General features: G+C 52.7%; 1 protein-coding gene across 2 annotated transcripts in view; it reads left to right on the forward strand.

Annotated features, from left to right (window-relative positions):
- The first annotated feature begins 2,639 nt into the window (after positions 1-2,639).
- Positions 2,640-26,267, forward strand: part of SOX13 (SRY-box transcription factor 13) — a 56,986-nt gene continuing 33,358 nt past the window's right edge. Inside the window, exon 1 of one of the 2 annotated variants that reach the window (XM_033195555.1) lies at positions 2,640-3,240. Coding sequence is in view for 1 of the 2 variants with exons in the window: in XM_033195553.1 (XP_033051444.1) it covers positions 10,991-11,016 (26 nt within the window). In the remaining variant the exon portion in view is untranslated. Of the gene's footprint in view, positions 3,241-10,010; positions 11,017-26,267 lie in introns of those variants that run through there. The other variant, XM_033195553.1, reaches the window with a different exon arrangement.

The following is a 26,267-nucleotide window of genomic DNA, read 5'->3' on the forward strand; positions in this document are numbered from 1 at the left end:
TAGACATCATATAGGAAAATAGTATTGTGCCTAAGACCCAGTAGGGAGACACTTTATACCTTAATTTGGTGGCAGTGTTTGGAAGGACTGATATTTGCTCTTCCTCTCTCAATCTGCTGTTGCTAAGGACAGCTACAGGGAGGGACCCACGGTCAAGCTGCCTCTGTGAAGATGATCAGGGGCCAGAGAAAAACAACCAGATACATGGAAAACACAGGCATGTTGTCTGGGAGGAGGAAAGTCTTGGTGGCACTTGGATAACCTTTTCTTTTTTTATTTTTTTTGAGACGGAGTTTCGCTCTTGTTGCCCAGGCTGGAGTGCAGTGGCGCGATCTCAGCTCACCTTAACCTCTGCCTCCTGGGGTTCAAGCGATTCTCCTGCCTCAGCCTCTCGATTAGCTGGGATTACAGGCATGCACCACCACGCCCAGCTAATTTTGTATTTTTAGTAGAGACTGGGTTTCTCCATGTTGGTCAGGCTGGTTTCGAACTCCTGACCTCAGGTGATCCGCCTGCCTCGGACTTCCAAAGTGCTGGGATTACATGCATGAGCCACTGCATCTGGCAACTTGGGTAACCCTTTCATGGTTTCTAGGATGGCTTCATCCATAGTTATCCCAAACATCAGGCCCTTAATGTTGGCTTCTCCCACTCTCTTACACCCACCTGTTTTCTCCTTTCCATTCCTCCTACTCTCAGCTTAGCTCAGGCCTGCATCATTTTTACCCTGGTCACTGCTATTATCTGGTCACTGGCCTCCTTCCTACCTCCAGCTAGATTGATGGCATCTGAGGCCTTGCTTAGAATCCTTCAGTGGCTCCCCATTTCCTTCCATCAACAAGTATTTATGCTCTTTCTCAATCCCTGGCTAGGCACACTGGAGAGCTATATCCCTGCCCTTGCGGAGCTTACAGTCCAGCGGGGCAGACAGACAAATGAATGGTTACCATATTATTTACAAGTGGGGATTTTTCCAGAGCTCACAGATGGGGCACCTGGCCCAGATATGGCCATCAAGAAAGGCTTCAGGGAAAGTTGATGTCTAGGCTGAGACCTAAAAGATGAAAAGAGCCAGGCAAAGCAGTGGGTAAGGATGAGTCCTTAGAAGGCCTTGAGAGCCTTGCTGACCATCACCTTTGAACACACTGGCCACCCACACTGTGGGCATAGACTTATTAGTAGGTCCATGATTGTCACTCTTTTAATCTGCCCTACACCCACAGGTCCTTCCAAGACCCATTTCAGATGCCACCTCCCCCAAGAAGACTCTGGTTCCAATCCCCATACCCCAGTGTCATTGGTGGCCCTGTGCCCATTTGCCTGCCCTATCTTAGCCCTCTCCACTTCACTGCAATGGGTATATTCACCCATTCCTTTACAAAATCAGAATCCAGAAAGGGAAGGACACTGTCTCATTTGTCTTTGTGTCCCCAGCACTCAGGTAAGCCAGGCATATGTAGACTTTTTTTTTTTTGGAGACAGAGTCTCACTCTGTCGCCCAGGCTGGAGTGCAGTGGTGCGTTCTCCACTCACTGCGACCTCTGCCTCCTGGGTTCAAGCAATTTTTCTGCCTCAGCCTCTCCAGTAGTTGGAATTACAGGCATGCACCACCACACCCGGCTAATTTTTGTATTTTTAGTAGAGAGGGGGTTTCACCAGGCTGGTCTCGGACTCCCAACCTCAGGTGATACGCTGCCTTGGCCTCCCAAAGTGCTGGGATTAAAGGCGTGAGCCACCGCGCCCGGTCACATGTGGACATTTGATAAATATGTTGAATGAAGGGAAACCAACTCTCCATTCTCTCCCACCCTCCCATATAATGGAACAGAAGAAAATAAGAGATTTATATGAAAGGCTGCAAATGACAGGATTAGGGAGTGGTTGGAGATATCAGGAATCCATCTAGCTACAGGTGAGATCGGGTTTTTTGTTTGTTTGTTTGTTTTTGTTTTTGTTTTTGAGCCGAGTCTCGCTCTGTCGCCCAGGCTGGAGTGCAATGGCGAGATCTTGGCTCACTGCAACCTCCGACTCCCGGGTTCAAGCGATTCTCCTGCCTTAGCCTTCCGAGTACGGGTGTTACAAGCGCGTGCCATCACGCCCGGCTAATTTTTTGTGTTTTTAGTAGAGACGGGGTTTCACCATATTAGCCAGGATTGTCTCGATCTCCTGACCTAGTGATCCGCCCGCCTCGGCCTCCCAAATTGCTGGGATTACAGGCGTGAGCCACTGCGCCCGGCCGAGATCAGGTTCCCAGAGAAATGGGTTATTTAAAAACCCCGAGTTCAGGCTATCTGTCTGGAGGGGTTGGGAGGCTTGGAGTTGGACCAATAACTTCTTAGGTCTAGCTTTAAGGAGTGAAGATTCTCTGTAGCGATCTTCATACCTGGGCAGTGGGAGCGGGCAGAATCCTTCTTTCTTCTCTTCTCTACACCCCCTCACTCCACCTCCACCCTCCCCCGCCGCCCGGAAACCTTAAGCTTTCTCCTTTCCAACAGAGGTTTCCAGCTGTTGATGCCTGGATGGACCCGGCTGCAGGGAGGAGGAGGAAACTCTCTGTCCCTCCCTTCTTCTGCATGTCCCCACCCTCCCTCCCTCCTCCCCCCTCCCCCTGCGCGCTCTCAGTCTCCCTCCCTCTTTCTCCTCTAGGCTGTCCAGTAGCCTCGCAGCAGCGAGCCGCGAGCACCCTGCTCCAGTCCCGGCTTGGAATTGAACTGTGTGAGCACGGGTCCTGGAACCCGGGTCCAGAACCGGCGAGCCCGGGTCTGAGCCCAGAGCTCAGCGGTCAGCCTCGTAGGCCCTGACTCGGAACCGAGAAGCGCTGAGCGTGGAGCCGGAGAGCCGGAGAGCAGGGCGGGCCGGCCGGCTGCGCGTCGGACTAGTGGCGGAGCAGGACCGCGGAAGGCAGGGAGACGGCCGCAAACCCAGGGCAGAGGGCAGAGGGCAGAGAGCGGCCTGGCTTGGTGGAGAGGGCGCCGCCCAGCCGGAACCAAGCTCGCCGCCCGAGACAGCGGCCCCCCGTGGGGCGCGAACCCAGGGTGGCCGTGGGTCCACAGCGACTCCCCGGCCGACGGCGGGGGGCGTGCCCCCTCCCAGCCCAGCCTCCCCAACCCGGCCCGCCCGCGGCGTCGCGGGGGCATGTGAGCGGGAAGCCTAGGCTGCCAGCCGCGAGGACCGCACGGAGTTGGAGCAGGAGCGCGGAGCCGCGAGCCCGGAGCCCCGAGCCCCGCGCCTGGCTGAGTAGTAAGTGCACCCCTCCGCGCCATGATCGCGCCGTCGCGCCCATCTCCCCAGCCCGCTGAAGTTTGACACTTGCACCCCTACGTTTCTGGGCACCCACCGGCTCTCTTCCCTGCGAGTTTCCATCCTGTGCAAAGTTTTTCGAGGAGGGACTGACCCTCACCTACCCCCAATAACGCTGGGCAGTGGCGGCTCCTCCCTGGCCGACTTGGGTCCTTGTGGAGAGGGGTGGCAGCCTGTAAGGCAGTGCGTGGCTGTGTGTGTGTGTGTGTGTGTGTGTGCGCGCGCGCGCGTGCGCGCGCGTTCACCACGCGGGTCGAGCTTAGGGTGCACCCCCAACCCGCTCCTCGCCGACCGCAGAGGACTAGGGCTTTCTCATTAGCCCGACTATGCGCCTAGTTCTAGGATTTCTCAGTGGGAAGCCGAGGCGACCTGCGCGCGTCCTGCGTGGGGCTCAGGTGCCTGCGACGAGGCGCAGAGCTCCTCCGCCATGGTTGCGTGGGTTGCTGGGGGACAGACGCGCGCCCCTTGCCACGGTTTCAGGGTCGTTCCCCAGCGGACCAGACTGGCGCCGCATCCTGTTTGTTTTCTGCTCCGGCTGCTCCCGTCCCACCCCCACCCCAGGCTGCTTCTTACTACCCACACCTCCCGCCCTGGGATATCGGAGGTGAGCCTTTTCATCCCGATTCCGCTGCAAACGCTGATCGCGCTTAGGGGTAGGAAGATGCGGAGCGGGTAGTCGCTCAGTTCCCAGCGGCTCGCCATTGTTTTCCCACCCCGCGCGTTCCGTACGTAAACACACACGCACACACAAGGTTGTGTGTGTGCGTCGGCTCTGGCTGCTTCCAGTCCCCAGGCGCGCAGGGATCGCCCGCGGGATTCGCCCAGCTGCCCGCATGGGTCTTAAGGCTGGAGGCGCTCCAGGACTAACTGGAGCTGGAGAGGGCAGGAGACGTGGGGGTTGCCGGAGAGTACCGGGCGGGGCGGTGAGCCGGGCCTGGGCGGGAAGTGAATTTTGAACTTCAGCCCTGGACCTTTCTGAGAGTACCCCGAGCGCTGAAGCGGCGGCTCCCGCCCTGGAGGGCCCGCCGCGGCAGCTGCAAAGACTCCGCTGGCGCTCTTGGCAGCCGCCACGGTGACAGAGGCTTGGAGGAAGCCGAAGAGTTTTCCTGGGAAGTTTGCTTTGACTCTCTGGGAATTTCCGGGCAGGACGCCTCGGCGCTGGCGCTGGCGCTGGCGCTGGTGTAGGGGTCTGGCCAAAGACGGCCAGAGACGATGCTGCTGGCTCTTGACCACTAGGCTGTACTTGGCTCTCAGTAGTCCAAATAGGTGGGTCCCTACCTCCCGGAGTTCATGCCTTCCAAACCCGTATCCCCCCAAACGATCACGACATGCCAATTTCAAAGATGGGTGCATAACTCTGTTCGTTTCGCAGTCCTGGGAGGCAAGCTTGGTTCCGGCCGGGCGGCGCTCTCTGTCGAGCCAGGCCGCTCTCTGCCCTCTGCTCTTTGCCCTTGGCTTGCGGCGGTCTCCCTGCCTTCCGCGGTTCTGTTTTCGGACCCGTCCAACGCGGCGCCAGCCCGCTAGCTCCTGCTCTCCGGCTCCCTGGCTCCCCGACTCCGTAATCCGCGCCTCGGCGCAGTCGGGAGTCAGGGCCTGAGGCTGACCCCTGTTTCTACTGTGCTTCATTAGAAAGCGCCTCGCAAGATGCTGGGATTCAGCACATTTGGATTCCAGTTCCCCATCGATGGGCAGCGTGGGTTCAGACTTTCCCGCATGCGAAATGGGTAGAGTAATGCAGCCATCTTTGAAACTGGCATGTCATGATCGTTTGGGGGATACTGATTTGGAAGGCATGATCTCCAGGAGGGTAGGGACCCACCTACCTGGATCATTGAGGGCCAAATATAGCCTAGTGGTTAAGAGTCCTGGAGCTGGAGTTAGAGCCCGGATGCCCCTGGCGGTGTGGCTGTGGGCAATTTAACTTTTAACCTCTGTGCCTCAGTTTCCTCAGCCATAAAATAGGGTTAATATGAATGCTTTAAGGGGTTGTCTTGAGGATTAAAAGCCTTAATAAAGTGAAACTGAGAACAGTGCCTGGTACATAAGTGCTAGATAAATATTAGCTGTTATTGCCATTATTATTTAACTGACCTTGTACAGAGCCCAGAAGAGCACTTGGCGTTTGTGCTCAACTAATCAATTATAATATCGCCCACTTCTGGAGAGGAGGAGATCTTGTACTCTCTCCCACCCTTTCCTGATTCCAGCCCCTCAGATCAAACTTATCCTTCTTATTCCTTGTCTACTGCCATCTTCTTGAGTCTTTTTTCTTTTTCTTGTTTCCTTGCTTTCTCCCTCCCTTCACAATTTTTGTGAAAGCATTTCATTCCCTCCCTTCCTCATTCTTAAAAATCAATCTTGGCTCAACTGCAGTGTTCTCTCCATGGAAATCAGGTCCCAGGAAGGAAGTGTCTCCAAAAGGGTGTCCCTTGAGCATCCTCAGCCTGGGCTGCTGGATCAGGATTGGATGTGCATTTGTGTCTCTGGGGCTGGGTGAATTTCTAGAGAGAAGAGCCCAGGTGTCAGGGGCCCAGGGGAAGAATCAGGTGGGATGGGCTGGGACTGTCCCAGGAGGAGCCCTGCTCCCTGGGTAGCGTCTGTGTCTCCTGCTGCTGGACTCACTTGGGAACATGGAATAGCACAGCTGCCTGGGTAGACTGGATGTGGGATTTGGGGTGAGGGGCAAAAGTGTCATCTCCAACTTTCCACTTGCAGTTGGAGGATTTTCTAGGAATTTGGGTTTGTCACAAGTTCCTTGTCTGACTCGGGATTCTGCAAATGCATAGCAGAGGTAAGGGGTGAGCTGAGCAACCAGGAGGAAGAACAGGGTGCTGCTGTCCAGCCACACTGCCTTGGACAACAGGCTCCTGTCCTCCTTTCTCAGACCCTCCAACCTCCACCCCAGGCATGGGGGAGGGGATGGCCAGAAGGTTGCTTCTTCGTGTTGGAGATCCTGCAATTGGCAGTTTTTAGTTATGACAACCGGCACTGCAGTCACCCATTCACTTCTTCAACAGAAATTGTTGACCGCCTGCTATGTGCCAGGGCCTGTGCTACACAGTGGGATAACAGGAGAGAACAAGACAGGCAGCGTGCCTGCCTTCAAAGAGGCGTCTTTCTATTGTGGGGAGACAGACAGTAAATAATTTTAAGTAACCAAGACTATCAGATTATGACATGCAATGTGAAAGAAATACCACAGGGTGATGTGATAGAAAACATATGTAGGTCAGGCAGTGGTGGCCCTAGATTGGGAGGCCAGTGAAGGCCACCTGGGGGAGAGGACAGCTCAGCCCAGGCCTTGAAGGGTGAGGAGCCAGCTGCATAAAGACCTGGAGGCGGGGGATTTCAGGCAGAGGGAATAGCAAATGAAACCCCCTAAGGCCAGAACAGGGGCAACAGCTATGTGGCTGGAGAGGAGAGACTGGAGAAATCAGAAATCAGAGGAGAGCCAGAGAGTAAGACTGATTAGGAGCCTGGATTTTATTGCAGGGTGATGGCAAGCCATCAGAGAGTTTTAAGTAGGGGAGTGACATGATCTGCTCCATGATTTTAAAAGATTACTTGGGACACAGGAAACGGTAATCATAGTTGCCCCAAGGGAGGGAAATGGTGGCTGAGGGATGGGATGGAGAAAAGATTGTTTTTGCTGTAGACCCTTTCCGTCCTTTCTGAATTTAGTACCGGGTGGGCATACAAACCATACCCCAAAACGTCCCCAAAACGTGGTTAACAACAGTTTATAACCTGGAAAATTACATAAGAAGTGACAAAATCAGGATATAAAACTGCAGAGTGCAGTCTTAATCTTGTACAGAGAATTGCAAGTGTACACATGGCATCGTGCACACACGCATGGACAGAATCTGGGAGGATGCACCAGAATATTTACAGAGGTTAGCTCTGGATACTAGACATATGGATGGTTTTAATTTCCTTATCTCCCATTTGTTTTTTTCACTTTTCTACAATGGTCATGAATTATTTTTATTTGTTTGCTTGCTTATTTGTTTGTTTTGAGATGGACTCTCACTCTGTCGCCCAGGCTGGAGTGCAGTGGTGTGATCTTGGCTCACTGCAACCTCCACCTGCCGAGTTCAAGCGATTCTCCTGCCTCAGCCTCCCGAGTAGCTGGGACTACAGGTGTGTGCCACCACACCTGGCTAATTTTTTTGTATTTTTAGTAGAGACGGCATTTCACCATGTTGGTTTGGCTGGTCTCGAACTCCTGACCTCAAATGATCCCACCATCCTCGGCCTCCCAAAGTGCTGGTATTCTAGGTGTGAGCCACAGCACCCGGCCAAATTACTTTCATAAGTGAAAAATATGTACAACAGAGAGATCACTTTGGCTGCTAAGTAGTGAAGAGCTTCAAGGGGAGCAAGGATGGAATCAGGCAAGTTAGGAGGCTGACTTGATGACTTGGATTAGACTTGCTTGGGGAGGGCTTTCCACCTCCAACTCAGATTTTGTGATCAAGAGTGCCAGGGTCAGTCATGGATGATGTTCAGTGCTGCCTCGGCTCTGGAAAATACCCTACGTTCCACCTGCATCCTTATCCCTGTCATTCCTTCTGGTGAGAGAGTCCCATAGTGGGCATTTTGCTACTGTGGTAATTGGGAGACTTAGGAAAACACATCCACAATGAGAAGGATTTAGGGTCAGGAGAAATATTTGTCCCATAACATCTCTGAGCCTCTGTTTTCCCTCCTGTGAGATGGGACGGTAACAGTGATAATACCTTCCTTTTTTTTTTGGAGATGGAATTTCGATTTTGTTGCCTGGGCTGGAGTGCAATGGCGCGATCTCGGCTCACTGCAACCTCTGCCTCCCAGGTTCAAGTGATTCTTCTGCTTCAGCCTCTTGAGTAGCTGGGATTACAGGCACCCACCACCACGTCCGGCTAATTTTTTTTTTTTTTTTTTTTGGCAACAGTCTCACTCATCATGCAGTGTGTGATCTCAACTCACTGCAACCTCTGCCTCCCAGGTTCAAGCGATTCTCCTGCCTCAGCCTCCTGAGTTGCTGGGATTACAGGCACATGCCATGACGCCCGACTAATTTTTGTATTTTTAGTAGAGAGGAGGTTTTGCCATGTTGGCCAGGCTGCTCTTGAACTCCTGACCTCAGGTGATCTGCCCGCCTCGGCCTCCCAAAGTGCTGGGATTACAGATGCAAGCCACCGCCCCCGGCCAATACCTTCCTCTTAGAACTTTTGGGAGGCTAATGGCTGATGATGTCTGCAGCAACAGCGCTTTACGAATAGTAAGCTGGGGTTTGCTATTACCAGACAAGTGTTGGTTGAGCTAGGCCTATTCCACCAAGGGATCTAGGTGTCCTTGCCCTTGAGAGGCTGACACTGGATTCTACAAAGGTTTTCTCCTCTCTGGGGGTGCTTTGAGATCGGTCCTTATTGGGCAGCTCCCCTGGGTAAGTCTCCAGGAAGCTGACACCACCGGAAAAAGTGGAATTCAAATGCAGCTGTGCTCCTGAGCCCCCTCCCCCAGCCACATTCAGGGGTGAAGCTGAGTGTTTGAAAAGGGCTCTGTGCTGGGAGGGCCGGCCAGGCACACAGTAAATCGTGCTTTGAATGGGAGTTATTTTTGTGCTCAGTGTTTGCTTAAGAGGGCTCGCTCCTGCCTGAACTCGTTGCGGTCCTCACCCTTTGCTAGTCCCCTTTCTGGAACCCGGATGTGTCAGCCAGGGAGGCCATCACAATGCCTTTTACCAGATGGGGAACTAGACCCATGGAGGTTTGCTTTCCCTCTCCTGTCAGCTCCCTGCCCCGAAGCAGGAAGGCATGCTCTGGATGGTGGTCTTTGCCTTGGTGACTGCCCCCCTTTTGACTGGCCCTTCCTTAGTTCTTGGGAAGACTTGGTTCAGAGATTGCTACAGGCCAGCTCAGCAGAGTTCCTCCGACCTCTGTCAGCTTCTCTGATCAAGAGTGACTGCTTTTTAAAAAATGTAAATACTTTCTCGGAGGAGCAGTGATATGGTAGTTCCCTCCTAAGAGCACTTGTATGCCATGGACCCAGCTTAAAGCCCCATGGTGATGAAGCCTTTGCAGCTCCCCTAGGAAAAGATTTCTGAGCCAGGCACGGTGGCTCGCACCTGTAATCCCAGCACTTTGGGAGACTGAGGCGGGCGGATCACGAGGTCGGGAGATCGAGACCGTCCTAGCTAACACGGTGGAACCCTGTCTCTACTAAAAATACAAAAAAAGTAGCCGGGTGTGGCAGTGTGCACCTGTAGTCCCAGCTGCTGGGGAGGCGGAGGGAAGAGAATGGTGTGAACTTGGAGCCTAGATCACTCCACCACTGCACTTCAGCCTGGGTGTCAGAGCAAGACTCTGTCCCAAAAACAAAAACAAAAACAAAAACAAAAAAAGATTTCTGTTCAGTCCCTGTAGTCCACAGCATAGAACCTTTTTTTTTTTTTTTGAGACAGAGTCTTGCTCTGCCTCCCAGGCCTGAGTGCAGTGGTGCAATCTTGGCTCACTGCAACCTCCGCCTTCTGGATTCAAGCAATTCTGCCTCAGTCTCCTGAGTAGCTGGGATTACAGGTGTGCGCCACCATGCCTGGCTAATTTTTGTATTTTTAGGAGAGATGGGGTTTCACCGTGTTGGCCATGGCTGGTCTCGAACTCCTGACCTCAGGTGATATGCCCACCTCAGCCTCCCAAAGTGCTAGGATTACAGGTGAGAACCACCGAGCCTGGCCTCACAGCATAGAACCTTGTAGCTACAACCTGCTACTCCAGGTGGCTCTCCTGCCTTAGTGGGTGGCAGGAGGTCCTTCTTGCTTTTGGAAGACCCCTCTCCTTCTATGGACTGCGTCTTTTGTGAAGGAGGTCCTGAGGCCTGCCTCCCTGCTCACTCCTGGCAGGAGCACATTGTGGTGCTGTCAGGGAGGATCTCAATGGTCTCAGATGGAACAGCAGCAGTGGTCAGACCTCCTAGAGGCTGTGAGGTAAGGAGGAAGTGGCTGAGGTTTCCTCTGCCTCCTCCTGAGGTCATCCATGGGCAAACCAAAGCCCCAGGATGTGTTGTGTGTGTGGCCTGGTAGCTTAGAGTGCTGAGTGTACACAGGATGTGCACAGCTAGGAGACGTCCCGAGATCTGTACCCGTATGTTGAGGGCTTCAGCCAGGGGTGTTTTTTTGGGGAAAGGAATGTGTATGGCATAGTAGAGGAAAAGAAGTTAGAAGTGGGGACAGTATCTCCAGCTGCCACCTTTCTTCCCAAATAGCTTTTGATACCCACACCCTTTTGGTCACAGGAAGTCTGACACTGGGAAGTCATCAAATTTGGAATTCAGTCCCCTCCACTCTCCCCCCAATGGTGGCCTTAGCATTTAAATAGCCTTGGCATGAAGCCCCATAAACTGCCCCAGGGATTGGGGCAGGGTTGGGGGAAGGGTATTAGTGTTACCCCCCCACATTGTCCCCCTGTGTCTTCCGGGGACCTGTCCAAGCTAGGGTGTCAGTGTTTTGGCTTGAGAGGAGAGAGAAGGGGCCACAGACTGGGCAGGAGCCCTCCTGGCTCCCCTCCCGCTCTGGTGGTTTTGGTCCTAATCCCTGCCTGCCAAGCCCAGAGCTCCCTGGGGGATCCGCCCCAGAGGAGGCCAGACTGTTCTCCTCCCCTCTGCCTTACCTCCCCCAGTCCCCGCCCCCTGCTTGACTGAGAATGGAATGTGCAGCCTGTGGAACAAGATGGGGTGAGAACTAGTTCCCAGAGGACCTTGGTCCCGCCCCCTCCCATCCCCCAACAAAGGGGGTGAGGACTCTGGGGGCAGGGCCTGCTCCCAGGTATGGTTAATGGTGCCCCGATGCAGACTCAGGTCCTGTGCTGAGTTGGTGCAGAGAAAGGCAGGTGCTGTGGGGGTGGAGGACTAGCCATTTGAAGGTTTTCTTATAAGTCCAGCATGCGGGACAGGTGCTGAGTTAGAGGAGGTGCAGCAGGCAGAGCAGCTCCAACTCCAGCTCCTGTAGCTGGGGGTGGTCAATATTCTTTGTTGACTTTTTTTTTTTTTGAAACGGAGTTTCGCTCTTGTTGGCCAGGCTGGTGTGTGCAATAGTGCCATCTCGGCTCACTGCAACCTCCATCTCCCAGGTTCAAGCGATTCTCCTGCCTCAGCCTCCTGAGTAGCTGAGATTACAGGCATGCACTACCATGCCCGGCTAATTTTTTGTGTTTTTAATAGAGACGGGATTTCTCCGTGTTGGTCAGGCTGGTCTCGAATTCCGGACCTCAGGTGATCCGCTCGCCTCGGCCTCCCAAAGTGCTGGGATTACAGGCGTGAGCCACCGTGCCCAGCCATGACTTCTTCTTCTTTTTTTTTAAAGATCGTGGCTCATATTCATTTTCTTATTTCTGTAGTCTCTAAAAGTAATACAACAATGTGTAGCACCTTTGTCATCAGGATGAAAAGGATTTAAAATACATCTAATATTGCCACATAGTGAAACAGAAATGTCATTGTGTTTGTTTCCACGGAAGACCAAGAGGAGGCACGGCTTGACCAGCGCTAAGAGGGATCTGGCAGGAGGAGTGGTTGTGGAAATGTGTCAGACTGGGCTGATGCCCTTTCACGATGACAACTGAGTGGGCCCCACGGACCCCCTGGCGGGCTCTGGGGGCAGGGGTGGGGGGGTTGCCCGGGACTCATGGGGCCTCCTGCTTTGGCCCTGGCGCCTAGGAAAGGCTAGACAGGGAGGGGAGCCTTGGCGTGAGCTGCCTTCGCACTGACTTAAAAGCATTAACTCTTGCCTGGCCACACAAGGCAGGACCTGGCATTCCTCAGAGTGGAGGGTGAGGAGGGTTTTCTGTCTTAGCCCTCAGCCTGAGCCGGGTGTGAGGTCCCTCACCCTCACTCGAACAACCTCTCTCCACCCTCCAGCCCTATTGGAGTCTGAAGTCACTCAACCATCCCTGTGAGGTTTTGGTTCAGGCCTGTTCCATGAGGGTGGGGTAGGGTGGGGAAAGAAGGGGGAATAAAAGATAATAGGGAGGGGTGGAAGGAAGCCTGTGTGCAGGTACAGCCGGCACTCAGAGGCAGGTGGGGTGAGGGCAGTGGGGCTTGAATAGGGTGCTCTTGAAAGCAGAGGGAGTGGCCCCTTCAGCCCCTGCCATTTCTCAGGCTTGCCTGGCTCCTTGTTTCTTGGCTGCTGGTGGGGTGTGTGTATGTGGGCGGGGAGAGATGGCTAAGTGTGATGTGTGTGTGATTGTAATGTGAGTGGTGTGTGTGTGGAGGGCGAGGTGTGTGTGCATTTGTGGAGGACTGAGTGTGATGTGTGTATCTGTGAGTGTGATGAGTGTGTGTGTGGAGGGCCAGGTGTGGTATATGTGTTTATGTGTGCAGACAGGCAGGGGCCTGTGCTCTTGAGACCCTGACCAGGCTCTTCCGACCCGTGGGAGCCAGGCGGGGCCTCTGAGGACTCCAGGGAGACAGTGGGGACATTAGACAGATGTCAAGAAGGAAGGGAGAGTAGAATGGAAGAAAAAGGAAGAAGCAGAACAGCCCCACAGCTTCCGGTGCCCCAAGCAGGTTGGGGTTTTAATCCCAGTATGTCTGGGGAGGGCCAGTAGTAGGCTATCACCCCCTTCCCTCCTTTTGCTATCAACTTTGTTTCCAGGGCAATCATGGAACCCCAGCCATCCCCCTTGCCCAGGAGCACTTAATATGGCAGTGTCTGGCCAGGGCAAGGAGCTGAGGAAGAGAAGAGTGGTTGAGAAAGACTCAATGGTGGGCTCCCTAACTGGGGCTGGTGGGGCAGGGAGAGGAGGCCTCCCCTCTTAGTTGGGTAAGGTACCTTAGTCAGTAAACTCCTAGGGACCAGAACAAGAAACAGGGTCAGAGAACAGAGGAAGGGGACCTGTGTCAAATCTTGACTTGGGTAGAGGTGGGTAGCAAGAGGGCTTTCTCTTTCATATCTGAGGTAGACAAGGGATGGACTTGACGGCTCTCGGCCAGAGAATCCTTGAAATGGGTGTACAAGTCTAGGTGAATGGGCCTGTCTTAGAGTTGTGCAATGCACAGTCTGTACAACTGTACACAATGGCCTGTTGGAACTGGCTGAAAGCATCAGGAACCTTTGGTTTTCATAATGTAAATTCCCCTTTTCTTCTACTGGGTTCACCTGACCTGAGATCCATACTCCTTACCATGGTGGCACTCTCCATTTGGGACTGATTTTGGCTATCTGTGTTGCCCTTTTCTGGGCACTGATTAACTTGAAGTTTGGAGAACCAGAATTGTGTGTGTGTGTGTGTGTGTGTGTGTGGGAAGGGGGGTTGTGTGTGAGTGTTGGTGTGTTTGGCAGTTTAGAGAGGGTCTGTTGGACCGTTGACACCCTTTATTGAGCCTGAGCTCTCTTGGGCCAATTGGCCACAGGTGTAAGGGACCTCCTGACTCCGGAGCCAGGACTGATGGGGTTTAGGAGCTCTCAGATGGGGCACATAAGACTGAAAGGAGGCACATGGGGAAGAGGGGAAGTTTCTGCCTCACCTGACAGCAACCCCTGCCCCAGGCCCTTCTTCTCCTCCTCAACTCACAGGGTCTTCTTTATATCCCTGCCTTCTCTCTCCACCTCCCACCATCTAAACTCATCCATTCCTTGCCCTTCAGGATCGGTGCTCCTTGATCTCTAAGGAGATAGCTTGGCTAGTCAGCTTTACCAGTCTAGGTGCGTGGACAGATAAACAGGTAACTCCAGAAGCACATTGGCCTTTTAAGCAGCCACGGGGCCTTACTAATCCAAGAGGTGATTGAAAAGCAGGAACTTGGGGTGGAGATGGGGTGGAACTTGGGGTAGAGATGTTGGGGCCTGTAGGGGCCTTCTCCTGTCCTCAGTCCCTGAGGCAGGTATGTAGGGAGCATCTGCCTTGTGGCTATGCCGGGTCACCCTGGGCGGGGGCTGAAAGACCATGAGGCCAGCACAGCCCTTACACAGCTTTGAGAAAGTGAAGTAAGTAACTGATAGCAGTACTGACAAACCGAGGGGAGGGAGGGACAGGGCAGGATGCTTCGGGAGCACCCACACCAGATTTGGGCAGCCAGGGAAAGTTCCCTGAAAGACATAACATAAAGACCTGGAGGGTCGGGGGAGAACAGGTCAGAGGGAGGAGAAGGTCATAAGGGCAGGTCCCCTCCACATCTCCCAGCGGCCCCACCTGGGCCTCTAAGGGCATATCAGATGGTCCTATTCCTCAGCAAGGATGACCCGGGCACACTATGACTTTGCAGGGAGAGTGAGTACTGGGCATTTGAAGACAAGGTGGCCAGGGGTTCCCAGAGCTCAGGGGCCTTACTCAGCTACAAGTTGTGTCTGCCAGCACAGGGGAGGATGGGTTTTGGTGTGCACTAACATACATGGGGGCCCTGCCCATGGGGGCCCTGGGGATGGGGGCTGCCTGTGGTGTGGTGCTGTGGGTTCAAGCGGGACTTGGGCACTGTGTGATGTGTGGCCCAAGCTGCTGGGGGATTGAAACCCCAAGCCTCTCCCAGGCAGCTGTGGGGGGTGCAGGATTGCTAGGGCCAACTGCAAATTAGCCAGGCTGGCATTAAATGCCTTTGCTGCCTCTCTCCTCCTGTCCCTCCCTACCCTCCCGAAAATCAACAACTGTGTCAACAGCAGGGTGATTGTGCTTGGCCAGCAGCCTCCAGGGCTGCCAGGACCAGGCAGGTGCTGGCAGGGGCTGCTGGAGCCCCACGCTGGGAGCAGGCTGGGCCTAGCTGCCAGGGCTGTAGGATAAACAAGGCCGCACACAGGCTGGGCCGGGAGGGAGGCCACAGGCAGGCAGGAGGCGAGAACAGGTGTCTCAGGAGCTCTGTAGACACAAAGGGCCTCTTGTCTCCTCCTTCCTGGCCCCAGGGAGCCGCCCCCCTCCTCCCTCCTCTCAGACCCTGCCCAGAGATCAGTGACCTGGTCAGCAAGGGGGTGCTGTCTTCCAGATTCACCCCCTGCCTCTCAGGGTTTGTTGTTCTTGCTTGAGACAGAGGTGAGACCAGACCATGTGGGGGTGGGGCGCATTAGCCCGAGAGGCAGGAAATCTGCCTCTGAGCGAATCCACTAGCTCTGAGGTCTCTGTGTGTCTCAGTTTCCCTGCCGGAAAGACAGCAAGATCTCTCCCCCTGGGACACCCAAGCATGAAATGGATGGGAGATGGGAAAAGCATCTGGAGCTTTGGGGAAGAAGGACTTGGTGAATGTCAGGAGTGATGGAAGCTAGGGTGAGACCTAAGGGATTCCAGGTGGGATTTAGGGCAGGAGGTGGCCGGGGTGTGGCAACCCTCCTTCCTCCTCACCTATTTCTAAAGCAGACCTTTACAGAGCACCTACTGTGTGCCAGCCACTGCACTAGGAACTGGGGAGGACATGGAGAATAATATAGTACCAGTACAGACAGACAGGCAGCTTCTGGAGCCAGGCTGTCTGTGTGATCTTGGGTAAGTAATCTAACCTAACCATAGAGATGATAACCATTGTACCTGCCGCAGGCTCATGGGGCTATTGTGATGGTGAAATGTAAAGACGTAAAGTATAGAGAAAGGATGTAAAACAGTGCCTGACATATAGTAAGGGCCATTTAAAAGATGCCTGTTATTGTCCATCTTCCTGAGAGTATATTAAGGGCTCAAATCTAGTCAGAGCCTGGCGGGTAGAGAGGTAAACAAATAATGGCAGGTTGGTTAAGTACTAGACACCAGTGATGTCCAAGGTCTCTAGGATGCCCTGGAGAAATAATGAACTCTTCTAAGATTGTTTGGAAGGGATTTATAAAGGACATCTAGGCTGAGTTTTGAGTGAGGTATAAGAGTTTGCCGGTTAAGAATGTGGGAATTACAAAAGCAGAAAGTGCATGTTAAAAAAAAAAAAAAAACGCCGGGCATGGTGGCTCACGCCTCTAATCCCAGCACTTTGGGAGGCCGAGGTGGGCAGATCACGAGGTCAGGAGATTGAGACCATCCTGGCTAACACGGTGAAACCCCATCTCTACTAAAAATACAAAAACAAAATTAGCTGGGCGTGGTGGCAGGCGCCTGTAGTCTCAGCTACTCTAGCCTAAGTGACAGAGTGAGACTCTGTCTCAAAAAAAGAAAGAAAGAAAGAATGTAGGAAGTGCCTTCTAGGCAGAGACACCATGTGAGGTGTGAAAGTATGAGTGTGTGCCTGAAGTATATGGTTGTGAGCACAGCTGGAGGGGTGGCCTGGACCAGGTGTGGAGGGCCTGTGCAGCCTGGAAAGGAGTTGGGGCTTATCCTGAGCTCCTTGCCAGTTCCTCCAAGGTCGGGTGCCAGCTTTGGCCATCACTGTGTCTATCTTCCCCACCCCCCTCAGTTCACTACATTATGAATAACTCATCCTCGCACACTCTGGAGTAACCTTCGACCTTTTTTTTTAAATTATTTTTTTGAGACGGAGTCTCGCTGTGTTGCCCAGGCTGGAGTGCAGTGGCACAACCTTGACTCACTGCAACCTCCGCCTCCCAGGTTCAAGTGATTCTCCTGCCTCAGCCTCCCAAGTAGCTGGGACTACAGGCGTGTGCCGCCACACCCAGCTAATTTTTCTATTTTTGATAGAGATGGGGTTTCACCATGTTGGCCAGGATGGTCTCTATCTCTTGACCTTGTGAGCTGCCCGCCTTGGCCTCCCAAAATGCTGGGATGACAGGCATGAGCCACTGTGCCCGGCCTGCCTTCAACTTATAGAAAGGCAGGATAGTTTAGTGACAACACCATGGAGTGTTAGAATCAGAAAGTTTGGACGTTTCTGGGTTTTGACTCTAGATGTGGAGCCATTTAATTTCTAATTTCTTTGAGCCATATTTTCTTTATCCATAAAATGGGATAATGGTTCTCCCGTGTGGCAGGATGATGGTACGGGTTAGAGAAAGATGTGTGCTGGGAGCACAGTTAATGGTAGCTATTTAGGTCCCTCTGTGATCTGGCTCATGTCCTAAGCCTGTCTGGGCCTTGGTCTCTAGATCTGTAACAAGGAGACAATGGTCTTTCTCCTTCCTTCCATGACTTCTGCAGACGCAAAAGGGCCAGGCTGCCCATCACCTGGGTAGATAAGTCAGGCTGGGAGGCCTAGGACTTCTCACCTTATACAGAGGGGTCAGGTGCCCGCCTTCCCAGGGGCAGCAGCTGGACCCTGCTGGACTGAAGCAGAGGGAGCCTGACTCCATGGTAGCTGCAGCGGTCTGTTCCAAGACCTTCCTGTACCTTCCCAGGGGCTGCTCCCTGTGCATGAGGCAGTAGGGCCCTCTGTCCCACCTTTTCTTATGGGGGCTCCCTGACATCTCCCCTTTCTGGCTGTGCTGGTGTTTCCGGGGGGTTGCTGGGGGCCACCGGTGCTTCTACTGCTGACTGACAGCCCTGAGGGCACACAGGCCCTGGTCTAGCTTCTACTGCTAATGGCCTATATGCCCTCAGGCTGTCACTTAGCCACTTGGAGCCTCACTTCCCCCATCAGCAACTTGGGAAGGGAGCATTTTGAGTCCTCTTGATATAAAATAAGAATTCTGGTTCGCTGGAAATGGAGTTAGATGAGGGTGATGACAACCACACTGGCAGTTTTTGCTGCAGTTTAAAAGCTCAGATGTGGAGTCAGACACTTTCCCACAGCCCCGCACAGGATGCTCCTGTGGGGCTTGTCTCAGGGGTACCTCATAAAACCTTCTAGTCTGGAAGGGCAGGGAGCATCTAATCCTCCAATTTGGCAGATAAGGGAATTGGGAACCATCTAGGTGGTGGAGCTTCCAGGGTCCCACCTGGCTGTGGATCTGCAGGGATGAGGCTGGTCTATGCAGTATGTTCAGAACAAGTGACAACCCACACTGAGATCTTGCTTTGGAGTCCCCTGGCCTCCTGCCCTGACGTCTTGCCATTGGTTTTGGGGAACGGGTGATAACAAGGGCCGGGGCATCGAGGAATGTCTGGAGCCCACTGGGTCTCCTGACAGTCACAGGGAACCATCCTGAGACTGGATCTGGAAGGATGTGTGCTTATAGGGCCCTCATTTACTTTCTCCTCCCTCACTTCCCACCTTGGCTCTGGACTTAGTCCTGTTTTCTCTTCTTCCTCTGAGGTCATGTTTCTCAGATAGCCACAAGGTGGGCTGACACCAAGGAGAGGCATTGGTGCAAAGGGGATGCTGGTCGATTAGGCTGGGGACACTACTCTGGGTTTTCCTGGCCAGGTGGTCAGAGGACTCCCTTTGGAGCCTTGGAAACTGCCCAAGTAAGAAAGAGAGCGAGGCAGAAAGAGCAGCGGGGACACTCAGATTTTTCCAGGGGCTTTGTCCATATTTACATGCCATTTGCATATAACCAGTACACTAAACATCATTTTATAATTTATCCCCAGGCACATTCAGATTTGCCTTTTACTCTTGTTCTTTCCAGAGATGGCTGGTTCTGCCTTTTTGTGTCTGTCTGTGTCTTCTTACTCTTGTTCCATTACCCCCACTCCGGGACAGAGGGGTAGGTGACTGGGAACAGTCAGTGTGGGGTAGGGGTCGTTCCTGCTGTCAAACAGATCTGATCAGATGAGATCAGACCTGACCTCTCTGGGCTTAGCACAGAGAGCTGGATGCGCAGGCCCAGCCTCCCCTCCCCACCCCACCCCAGCGGCCACCACCTCGCCTAGTCAGGGATCAGGGCACCATGCCTGGCACTCAGCAGGTGCCCATTAAATGTGAAGCAAAAGCTCAATTAGAGTTCAGACAAATACATACCGTGCAGGCTCCTCGGGACCTGGCTTTTGAGCTCATGAAGGGAGATGCTGGTGGGTTGAGGGGAGCCTCTGGTGGTCCTGAGGGTGGGAGGAATTGATTTTCCTCTCAGCAACTGTGACCAGGGAGGCATTTCTTTCTCTGCTTGGCCTTGCAGGAAACAGTGTTGAGAATGGAGAGGAGCAGAAAGGAAGAGCTAGGCCTTGTATTAATTTGTTTTTCAGATTGAGTCTCTGTTACTAGCAATTTATTACATCCGGGTCTCCAGCCAAGCACATTCTGTTCTCCAGTGTTGGGGGAAGATGCATGAGGGTGGGGTGGGGAAGAGGCTGGACAGGAAAGAGGAGCAGATCAACAATTTTATGACTGAGTGTGTGGTGTCTTGGCCTGCACTAGGGGACGGTTTTAGCACAGGGCATTTTGAGCCCAGCCCCGCGTGGGGAGGCGCTCCTCTAGACGGCATGGCATTCCCATGCGAGCCCAGACAGCCCTGGGGAGCAGGGTGAATGGGCTTCCCTCCCACTCTCATGCCCGCCGGGCCTCAGGCTCCAGATTTCTCTGTGTGAAATGAGGTCAGGGCAGTGATGCTTGGAACAAAATCGTAGTTTCTTGAGGCAGTGGGGCCTGGGGAGATCCCTCCGAGTAACAGGGGAGCAGCTGTGTGAGGGGACCCTGGAAGAGGGGTAGCAGGCAAGGCGGCCACCCTGTGGAAAGAATGGCGCAAAAGCAAAACAACCCCCTCTCTGCAAAAGTGCTGAGCTGGTGGAATTTCACTTGGCGGCTGTGAGATCAGGGCAGTAGATAGAGCCCTGCGGGCACCAGGGCTGTGTGGGTGCAGGGGGTCCCGGAAGAGAGGGCAGGGGCAGCACCTGTGGCACCCCCTCCACTGAGCTGGCCTCCACATTGCCCAGGGCTCATCACTGGTCCCCATTCCAGGAGGTGCGTCCCTTACCTCCATCCACTTGTCACGTAAGTTGGTCTCATTCTTCCCATTTTCCCTCATTCTTTTCCCAACTGTGGCTTTGACTAGACGTAGCTACAACATCTAGTCTTCAAGGGGCCAGCATTGCGCAGAGGGCCATGGTGCCAGACGGCAGGGAACTCTAGTAGGAGGAACTCTGTCCCACCAGGATGGTGGTGCCTGAAGCCCCCGGGGCCTCTGCCTTATGGCTGGGCCTCTGGTGGGAGCCCAGGCTGCTTAGAGGAGAGTGAACCCTTCAGTAGTGATTTTTGGCATCCCAGCCACATCTCCAAGCTGGGTGCCATTGGATGGTTGTTGAAGGGCAGATTCACTGGAAGGATAAGAAGCTCTGGTGGGACTCTAGGAAGAGCCAGGACAGAGAATGTGTGTGTTGGACAGTCAGGGAGAGAGGGTTAGGCAGGGAGATCGTGGGCCTAGTTTCCAGCTGTGAGGTTTGAACTGTTATTATCCTCCACACCGAGCTGATGGCCACTTAACCCTGAGGCTGGTTGCTTGTCCTCTGTTCTCTGGGTTGACAGCCTCCTCCCTGACTAGCTCAAGACTTTTTTTTTTGAGATGTAGTCTCACTCTGTTGCCCAGGCTGGAGTGTAGTGGCATGACTGCAACCTCCGCCTCCAGGGTTCAAGCGATTCTCCTGCCTCGGCCTCCCAAGTAGCTGGGATTACAGGTGTGTGCCACAACACCCGGCTAACTTTTTTGTATTTTTAGTAGAGACAGGGTTTCACTATGTTGACCAGGCTGGTCTTGAACTCCTGGCCTCAAGTGATCTACCCACCTCAGCCTCCCAAAGTGCTGGGATTACAGACATGAGCCACCATACCCAGCCAAGCTCAAGGCTCTTGCCAGAGGTTCAGGAAAGGATGAACTTAGATTCGATTCAGCATGGGGGAATTTGGTAAGTGTGTGTTGAGCATGGATTCTGGACCCAGTGTTCTGCTGACGAGCATCTGTAGGGCACCTTTGTACCAGGTGCTGTAAGGAACACTGGTGACTTACAGAGGCAGAGGAGCCTCTCCGGGGTGGGAAGAGATGATGTTAGTTTAGATTGCAGTTAGGCGGAGACCATCCATGTCAGAAGGAACCCTGGACACAGGCCGAGGAGCTAGGACTTTGTTGACAATGGGGAACCAGAGGATCTGTCAGAGAACTTTCAGAATGGGTGGCTCATTCATTCAGGCTGAAGCTGTTCTCTCATTGTCCTGCAAAAAATTCCAACAGAACCCTGTTCTTTTCCTTTCCATTCAAAGACATTTTTGCTGCCTTCCGTATTGAACTGCCTGGTAACTGAGACTTTCCCTTCCCTCCCAGGCCTAGTGGGTTCCCAGGGCTGCCACCCTGGGAAAAAGACAAGTCGCTTTTCCTTGTCTGCCCTGACCCATGCTGCTCACAGCTTTGGTCCCACTGGGACCCAAACGAATCAGTGTGACCAGCTTTCCTGGGATATCCAGCACAGCAGTTTCCAGCATGGGCATGCTTATATTGTTCAGGATCAAGGAATATTGATCTCTAGATGTCTTTTTAAAACCAATGGTTTAGTATATTTTTGAATGAATGAGATACTCATCCAGTGGATAAGCTTTACCAAGAGCTCATTGTGTGAAAGGCACTGGGCAAGGCTAGGGGTGAGGGGATCAGACCCTACCCTCAGAGATGCTGTCTGGGGAGGTGAAACAGCTCATTGTGGGAACAAAGCCACTTTCCCATCTCTGTAGCCTTGGATTGGAAGGCTGGGGGCAAGGTGAAATCAGACTGGGGTTTGAGTCCTGGCTCTGCTTCTGAGCCCTGTGATTTCTGGCAAATAACAGAACTTTTTTCTTTTTCTTTGTGTGTGTGTGTGTGTGTGTGTTTTAGATGGGGGTCTCACTGTATTGCACAGGCTGGTCTTGTACTCCTGAGCTCAAGCAGCCCTCCCACCTGAGCTCCCAAAGTACTGGGATCATAGGCGTGAGCCGCCTCTTTCTTAGCTTTGGCTCTTTCTTTGTTTCTTTCCTTTCTTTCGTTTGTTCATTAGTTCATTCTTTCTTTCGTTGTCTTTTGGTCTGCCTTTCTGTCCTTTCTTTCTATCTTCTTTTTTCTTTCCTTCCTTTTCCTTCTTCTCTCTTTCACTTTTTTCTTTCTCTCTTTGCTTCTTTGACATAGGGTCTCGCTCTGTTGCCCAGGCTGGAGTGCAGTGGCACGACCTTAGCTCACTGCAGTCCTGAGCTCCTGGGCTCCAGTGATTCTAGTTGTGACTTAGGTGCATGCTACTACACACGGCTAATTTTTAAGTTTTTTTGTAGAAACAAGGTCTTGCTATGTTGCCCAGGCTAGTCTTCAAAGTCCACCTTGGTCTCCTGAAGCATGCTGGATTACAGGTGTGGGCCCACCACACCTGACCTAGAACCTTTTTTTTTTGAGACAAGGTTTTGCTCTGTCACTCAGGCTGGAGTGCAGTGGCAGGGTCATGGCCCATTGCAGCCTTAACCTCCTAGGCTCAAGCAATCCTCCTGGCTTAACCTCCCAAACTGCTTGAATTAGAAGTGTGAGCCACCACCTGTGGCCTCAGAACCTTCTTAAACCCTAGTTTTCTCACCTACAAAGTGGGAAAAAAAAACCACCTATTTTGTGAGATTAAAAGAATTTAATGAAGTGATGTATATATTATGGCCCTTAGTATAGGACCTGGAATATCGAAGGCTCTGGTAAGTGGGAGCTGATATTAGTGTGATGGTCACTGTGGTGTGGTGGTTGTTGAAGTCTGTCCTGGGGTGGGGACAGTTCAGTTCTCTTGGGCCTACTTGGACTTGGGGGGCTGCTCCTCCTAGGGTCATGGGCATGGCCTCTGTGGGGTCTGGGAAAGGAGGGGAAGCAGTTTCCTGGTGTGTGATGGGGACAGGCACTGTCTCCTGTAACACCTCCTTCGGTTGCTACATGCAGATTCGCTGTGCAGCATGGGTCAAGTTACTTAGCCTCTCTGTGTTTCTGCTTCCTAACTGTGAAATGCCATTAATCACGATGCTCTCGCTTGAGAAGAGAGAACATTAAAAGGGTCACATTAGAAGAGTCTAGAATAGTGCGTGGGAATCTTATCCAGGCGTTGGCTACCGTTGCTATTTGTTGCTGTGGTTATTGTGTTATTGGAGTGACCCCCATTCAGTCAAAGAAGCAAGGGTGAGAGCTGGTGTCCCAAGTGTATCAGCATGGGGATGTGGGGACGGGGGGAGGTGGACTGGGGCATGGACCTCGCCATGCTGGCCCCAGGGATCAGCCCAGAGAAGGAAAGAAACTGTTTCTCACGTGCTAGCTGTAGGTAGGGTGTTCCCAGGTGTGACTGAAATGACAGTCTGGCTGAGAGCACACTGCCTTTTCTTCCCACCCTAACTGGTCACTAAGGGGACAGTTCTACACTACATAGGATTGATTTCTGTGAAACCTATGGAATTTACATATAGTTTTGAGGGACTGCTTTGAGGCATGAAGCTACCGCATTCACAAACGCATTCACAAAACCCAACTGCGGGTGAATTGCAATTTCTAATAATAAACAGCCTGCACCTGACCTTTGGACCCTAGGTGCTCAGGATGATGCCTGCAGGGCCTGACAGGAAGTGAGGGCGGTGGCATGGGTGTGGGGGGCACCCCTCCCCTGACCATGTGGCTGTCCCCTTGGCACCCAACTCCAGCAGGCGGAGAGGGTTAATTGGGGTTTGGAGTGTCTGTGGAAAGTAACCTCTTCTCAAATATCTTGTGCTATGGTTTGGAACTTTGGAGTCAGGCATACCGTAAGTGGAATTCTGTCTTGAAGTAAGCCTCAGTTTCCTCATCTATACAATGGGTTTTGTCCCTGCGGAAAATATCTGTGAAGTGCTTAGGTTGTTGTTATCACTCAGTAAATAGCAGGCACTGTCATTATCTTTCTGATGAGGAGCTTCCATGTGTGGCCTGCCCTGGGCTACAACTCGAACATGGAAGTCAGAAGTTTAGCAACACTTTTATTTCCACTGCGTTAAAGTCCTGGGAGCCCTCCCCTACCTATACTTTTGTCTCTCAGAGAAGAAGTAATATTTCATTCCATGTGCAAATGGAAAAACTGAGACCTGAAAGGCTGGGTGGTTTGTCCCAGACCCCGTAGTGAGTTAAAGGCATCAGAATCCTTACACATGTATGGGGCTTTACAGACCAAGTGTGTAAAGGGCGTTGACATTTAGAAAATAACTGTGCCGAGTCTCCTAGGGATCTGGTGCGTGTATTTTAACTTCCAGTTTACGGATGGGAAAGATGAGGCTCAGAGAAATTAGGTGAGCCCAGGATCGTACATTGAGTTTGTGGCAGAGTTGACACTCAAACTTGAGCCCTCTGCTTTTTCCACTGCACACACCACAGACCTCTCACCTGCACCCTTCTAGACCCTCTCTGCAATTATTTTTTCCCCTCCATACAGGTAGATCTGTGAAGGTGAAGAGTCATGAGCCAGGAGGGACAGGGTTAAATTCTTCCTAAGCAACTGAGCTGGTTTTGAGCTGGGCGCCTTCAGTGACCCCGTTGTTGACCTCCTTCCCTTGGGTCAGGTCTGCAGGCAGTGGGGGAAGGGAAGCACTGCAGGGAGCGCTAATGGCCCAATGGAGGCAGAGAGAGGGCCAGGAAGGGATGCTCATCTGTCTCCCTCTTTGGACAGAGGTCAACAAAGATGCCGGTGGCTTTCTCAGTCTCCACAGAAAATTCCCAAGGCTCCCTAGGGGTGGGCTGCCATCGGCTCGGCCTGCGCTCTTAATCACACCATGGAGCACGGGCAGCTCCTGTAGACACAACAAACCCTGTGATGTGTTGTTGGTTAAGTAGGAATTGGGATAATTTTTGCCAGTAAAGCACCAAAGCAGAAAATGGAAGCATCAAATGAACCGTAGGGCTAGTGGGACTTTGGGGCTTGCCTGTCATTCATTGAAAAGGAAAAGGATGGCTTGGGTGGCCCACAGAAGCCAGCATCTGTGACCTCAAATGGATGAGTCCCTGCAAACTGGGAAAGCTGCCCAGTCCTCTTCCTCTCCCCAGGTGGCCCCTGTCCTGCCACTCCCTTCTGTGAGCACAGACCTTCTGGTTTAGAGCTTGGGTCTGGACCACTGTGCTGTGTCCTCTGCAGGCGGGGAGGGCACCAGGAGTAAACCTTCTTCCACAGTCCTGAGCCGTACAGTAGGTCTCCCAGGGTTGTACGGCAAGGCAGGGGCAGAGCTGTTCTGGAAACAGGCGTCAGCTCAGTGCTTGCCTTGAAACCGCCAACTCTAAGATGGACATCCAACGGGAAAGGATTTCTAGGAAAGTCGGGGAACTGATTTTAGGGGAAGACTGAATTTCTCCCTCTATCCCTATCTTCTTGTCGTCCAGGTCCCTTTAACTCTCTGCTGAGAAATCCTAAATACACCTTGTCTCTGGGTTGTGCATGGAAGCCTTTAATTGTTTCTAGAGGCAGCGAGGGAAGGCCTTCTAGTTGGTCGGGCAGGTCTGGCACTGTCTGGGTCTCGCTGCTTCTAGACACTTCAATTAGGGATGTTAATTATGGCCTTGTGAACACAGGTTCTCCCAGGGCAGCTATTCCCCAGCCCTGCTGCCCCCATGGTGTCCCCTCGCCAGTCGGTGAGGCTGTGTTTATGGTCTCGTCTCTGCCCATTTGCAGATTAAAGATGCCCTGAAAGCATAACTTATTAGCAGTTTTTTGTTCTCTCCATCTTTTAAAAAATTGGATTAAAGTAGACATAATGTAAAATTTACAATTTTTTTTTTTTTTTGAGACGGAGTCTCGCTCTGTCGCTCAAACTGGAGTACAGTGGCGCGATCTCGGCTCACTGCAAGCTCCACCTCCTGGGTTCACACCATTCTCCTGCCTCAGCCTCCCGAGTAGCTGGGACTACAGGCGCCCGCCACCACGCCCGGCTAATTTTTTGTATTTTTAGTAGAGACGGGGTTTCACCGTGTTAGCCAAGATGGTCTCAATCTCCTGACCTCATGATCCGCCCACCTTGGCCTCCCAAAGTGCTGGGATTACAGGCGTGAGCCACCTCGCCCAGCCTACAATTTTTAAATGTGTAGTTCGGAGGCATTAAGTCCATTCACATTGTTTTGCAACCATCACCACCATCTGTCCATGAAACTTTTTCATCTTCCCAAACTGAAACTCTGTTCCCATTAAACAATAGCTTCCCCTTCCTCTCTCACTCCAGCCCCTGTAACTCTATTCTACCTTCTGTCTCTATGAATTTAGCTATTCTAAGTACCTCAC

This window comes from Trachypithecus francoisi, unplaced genomic scaffold (genome assembly GCF_009764315.1).
Source record: "Trachypithecus francoisi isolate TF-2019V2 unplaced genomic scaffold, Tfra_2.0 Lachesis_group5, whole genome shotgun sequence".
Classification (NCBI taxonomy): Eukaryota; Metazoa; Chordata; class Mammalia; order Primates; family Cercopithecidae; genus Trachypithecus; species Trachypithecus francoisi.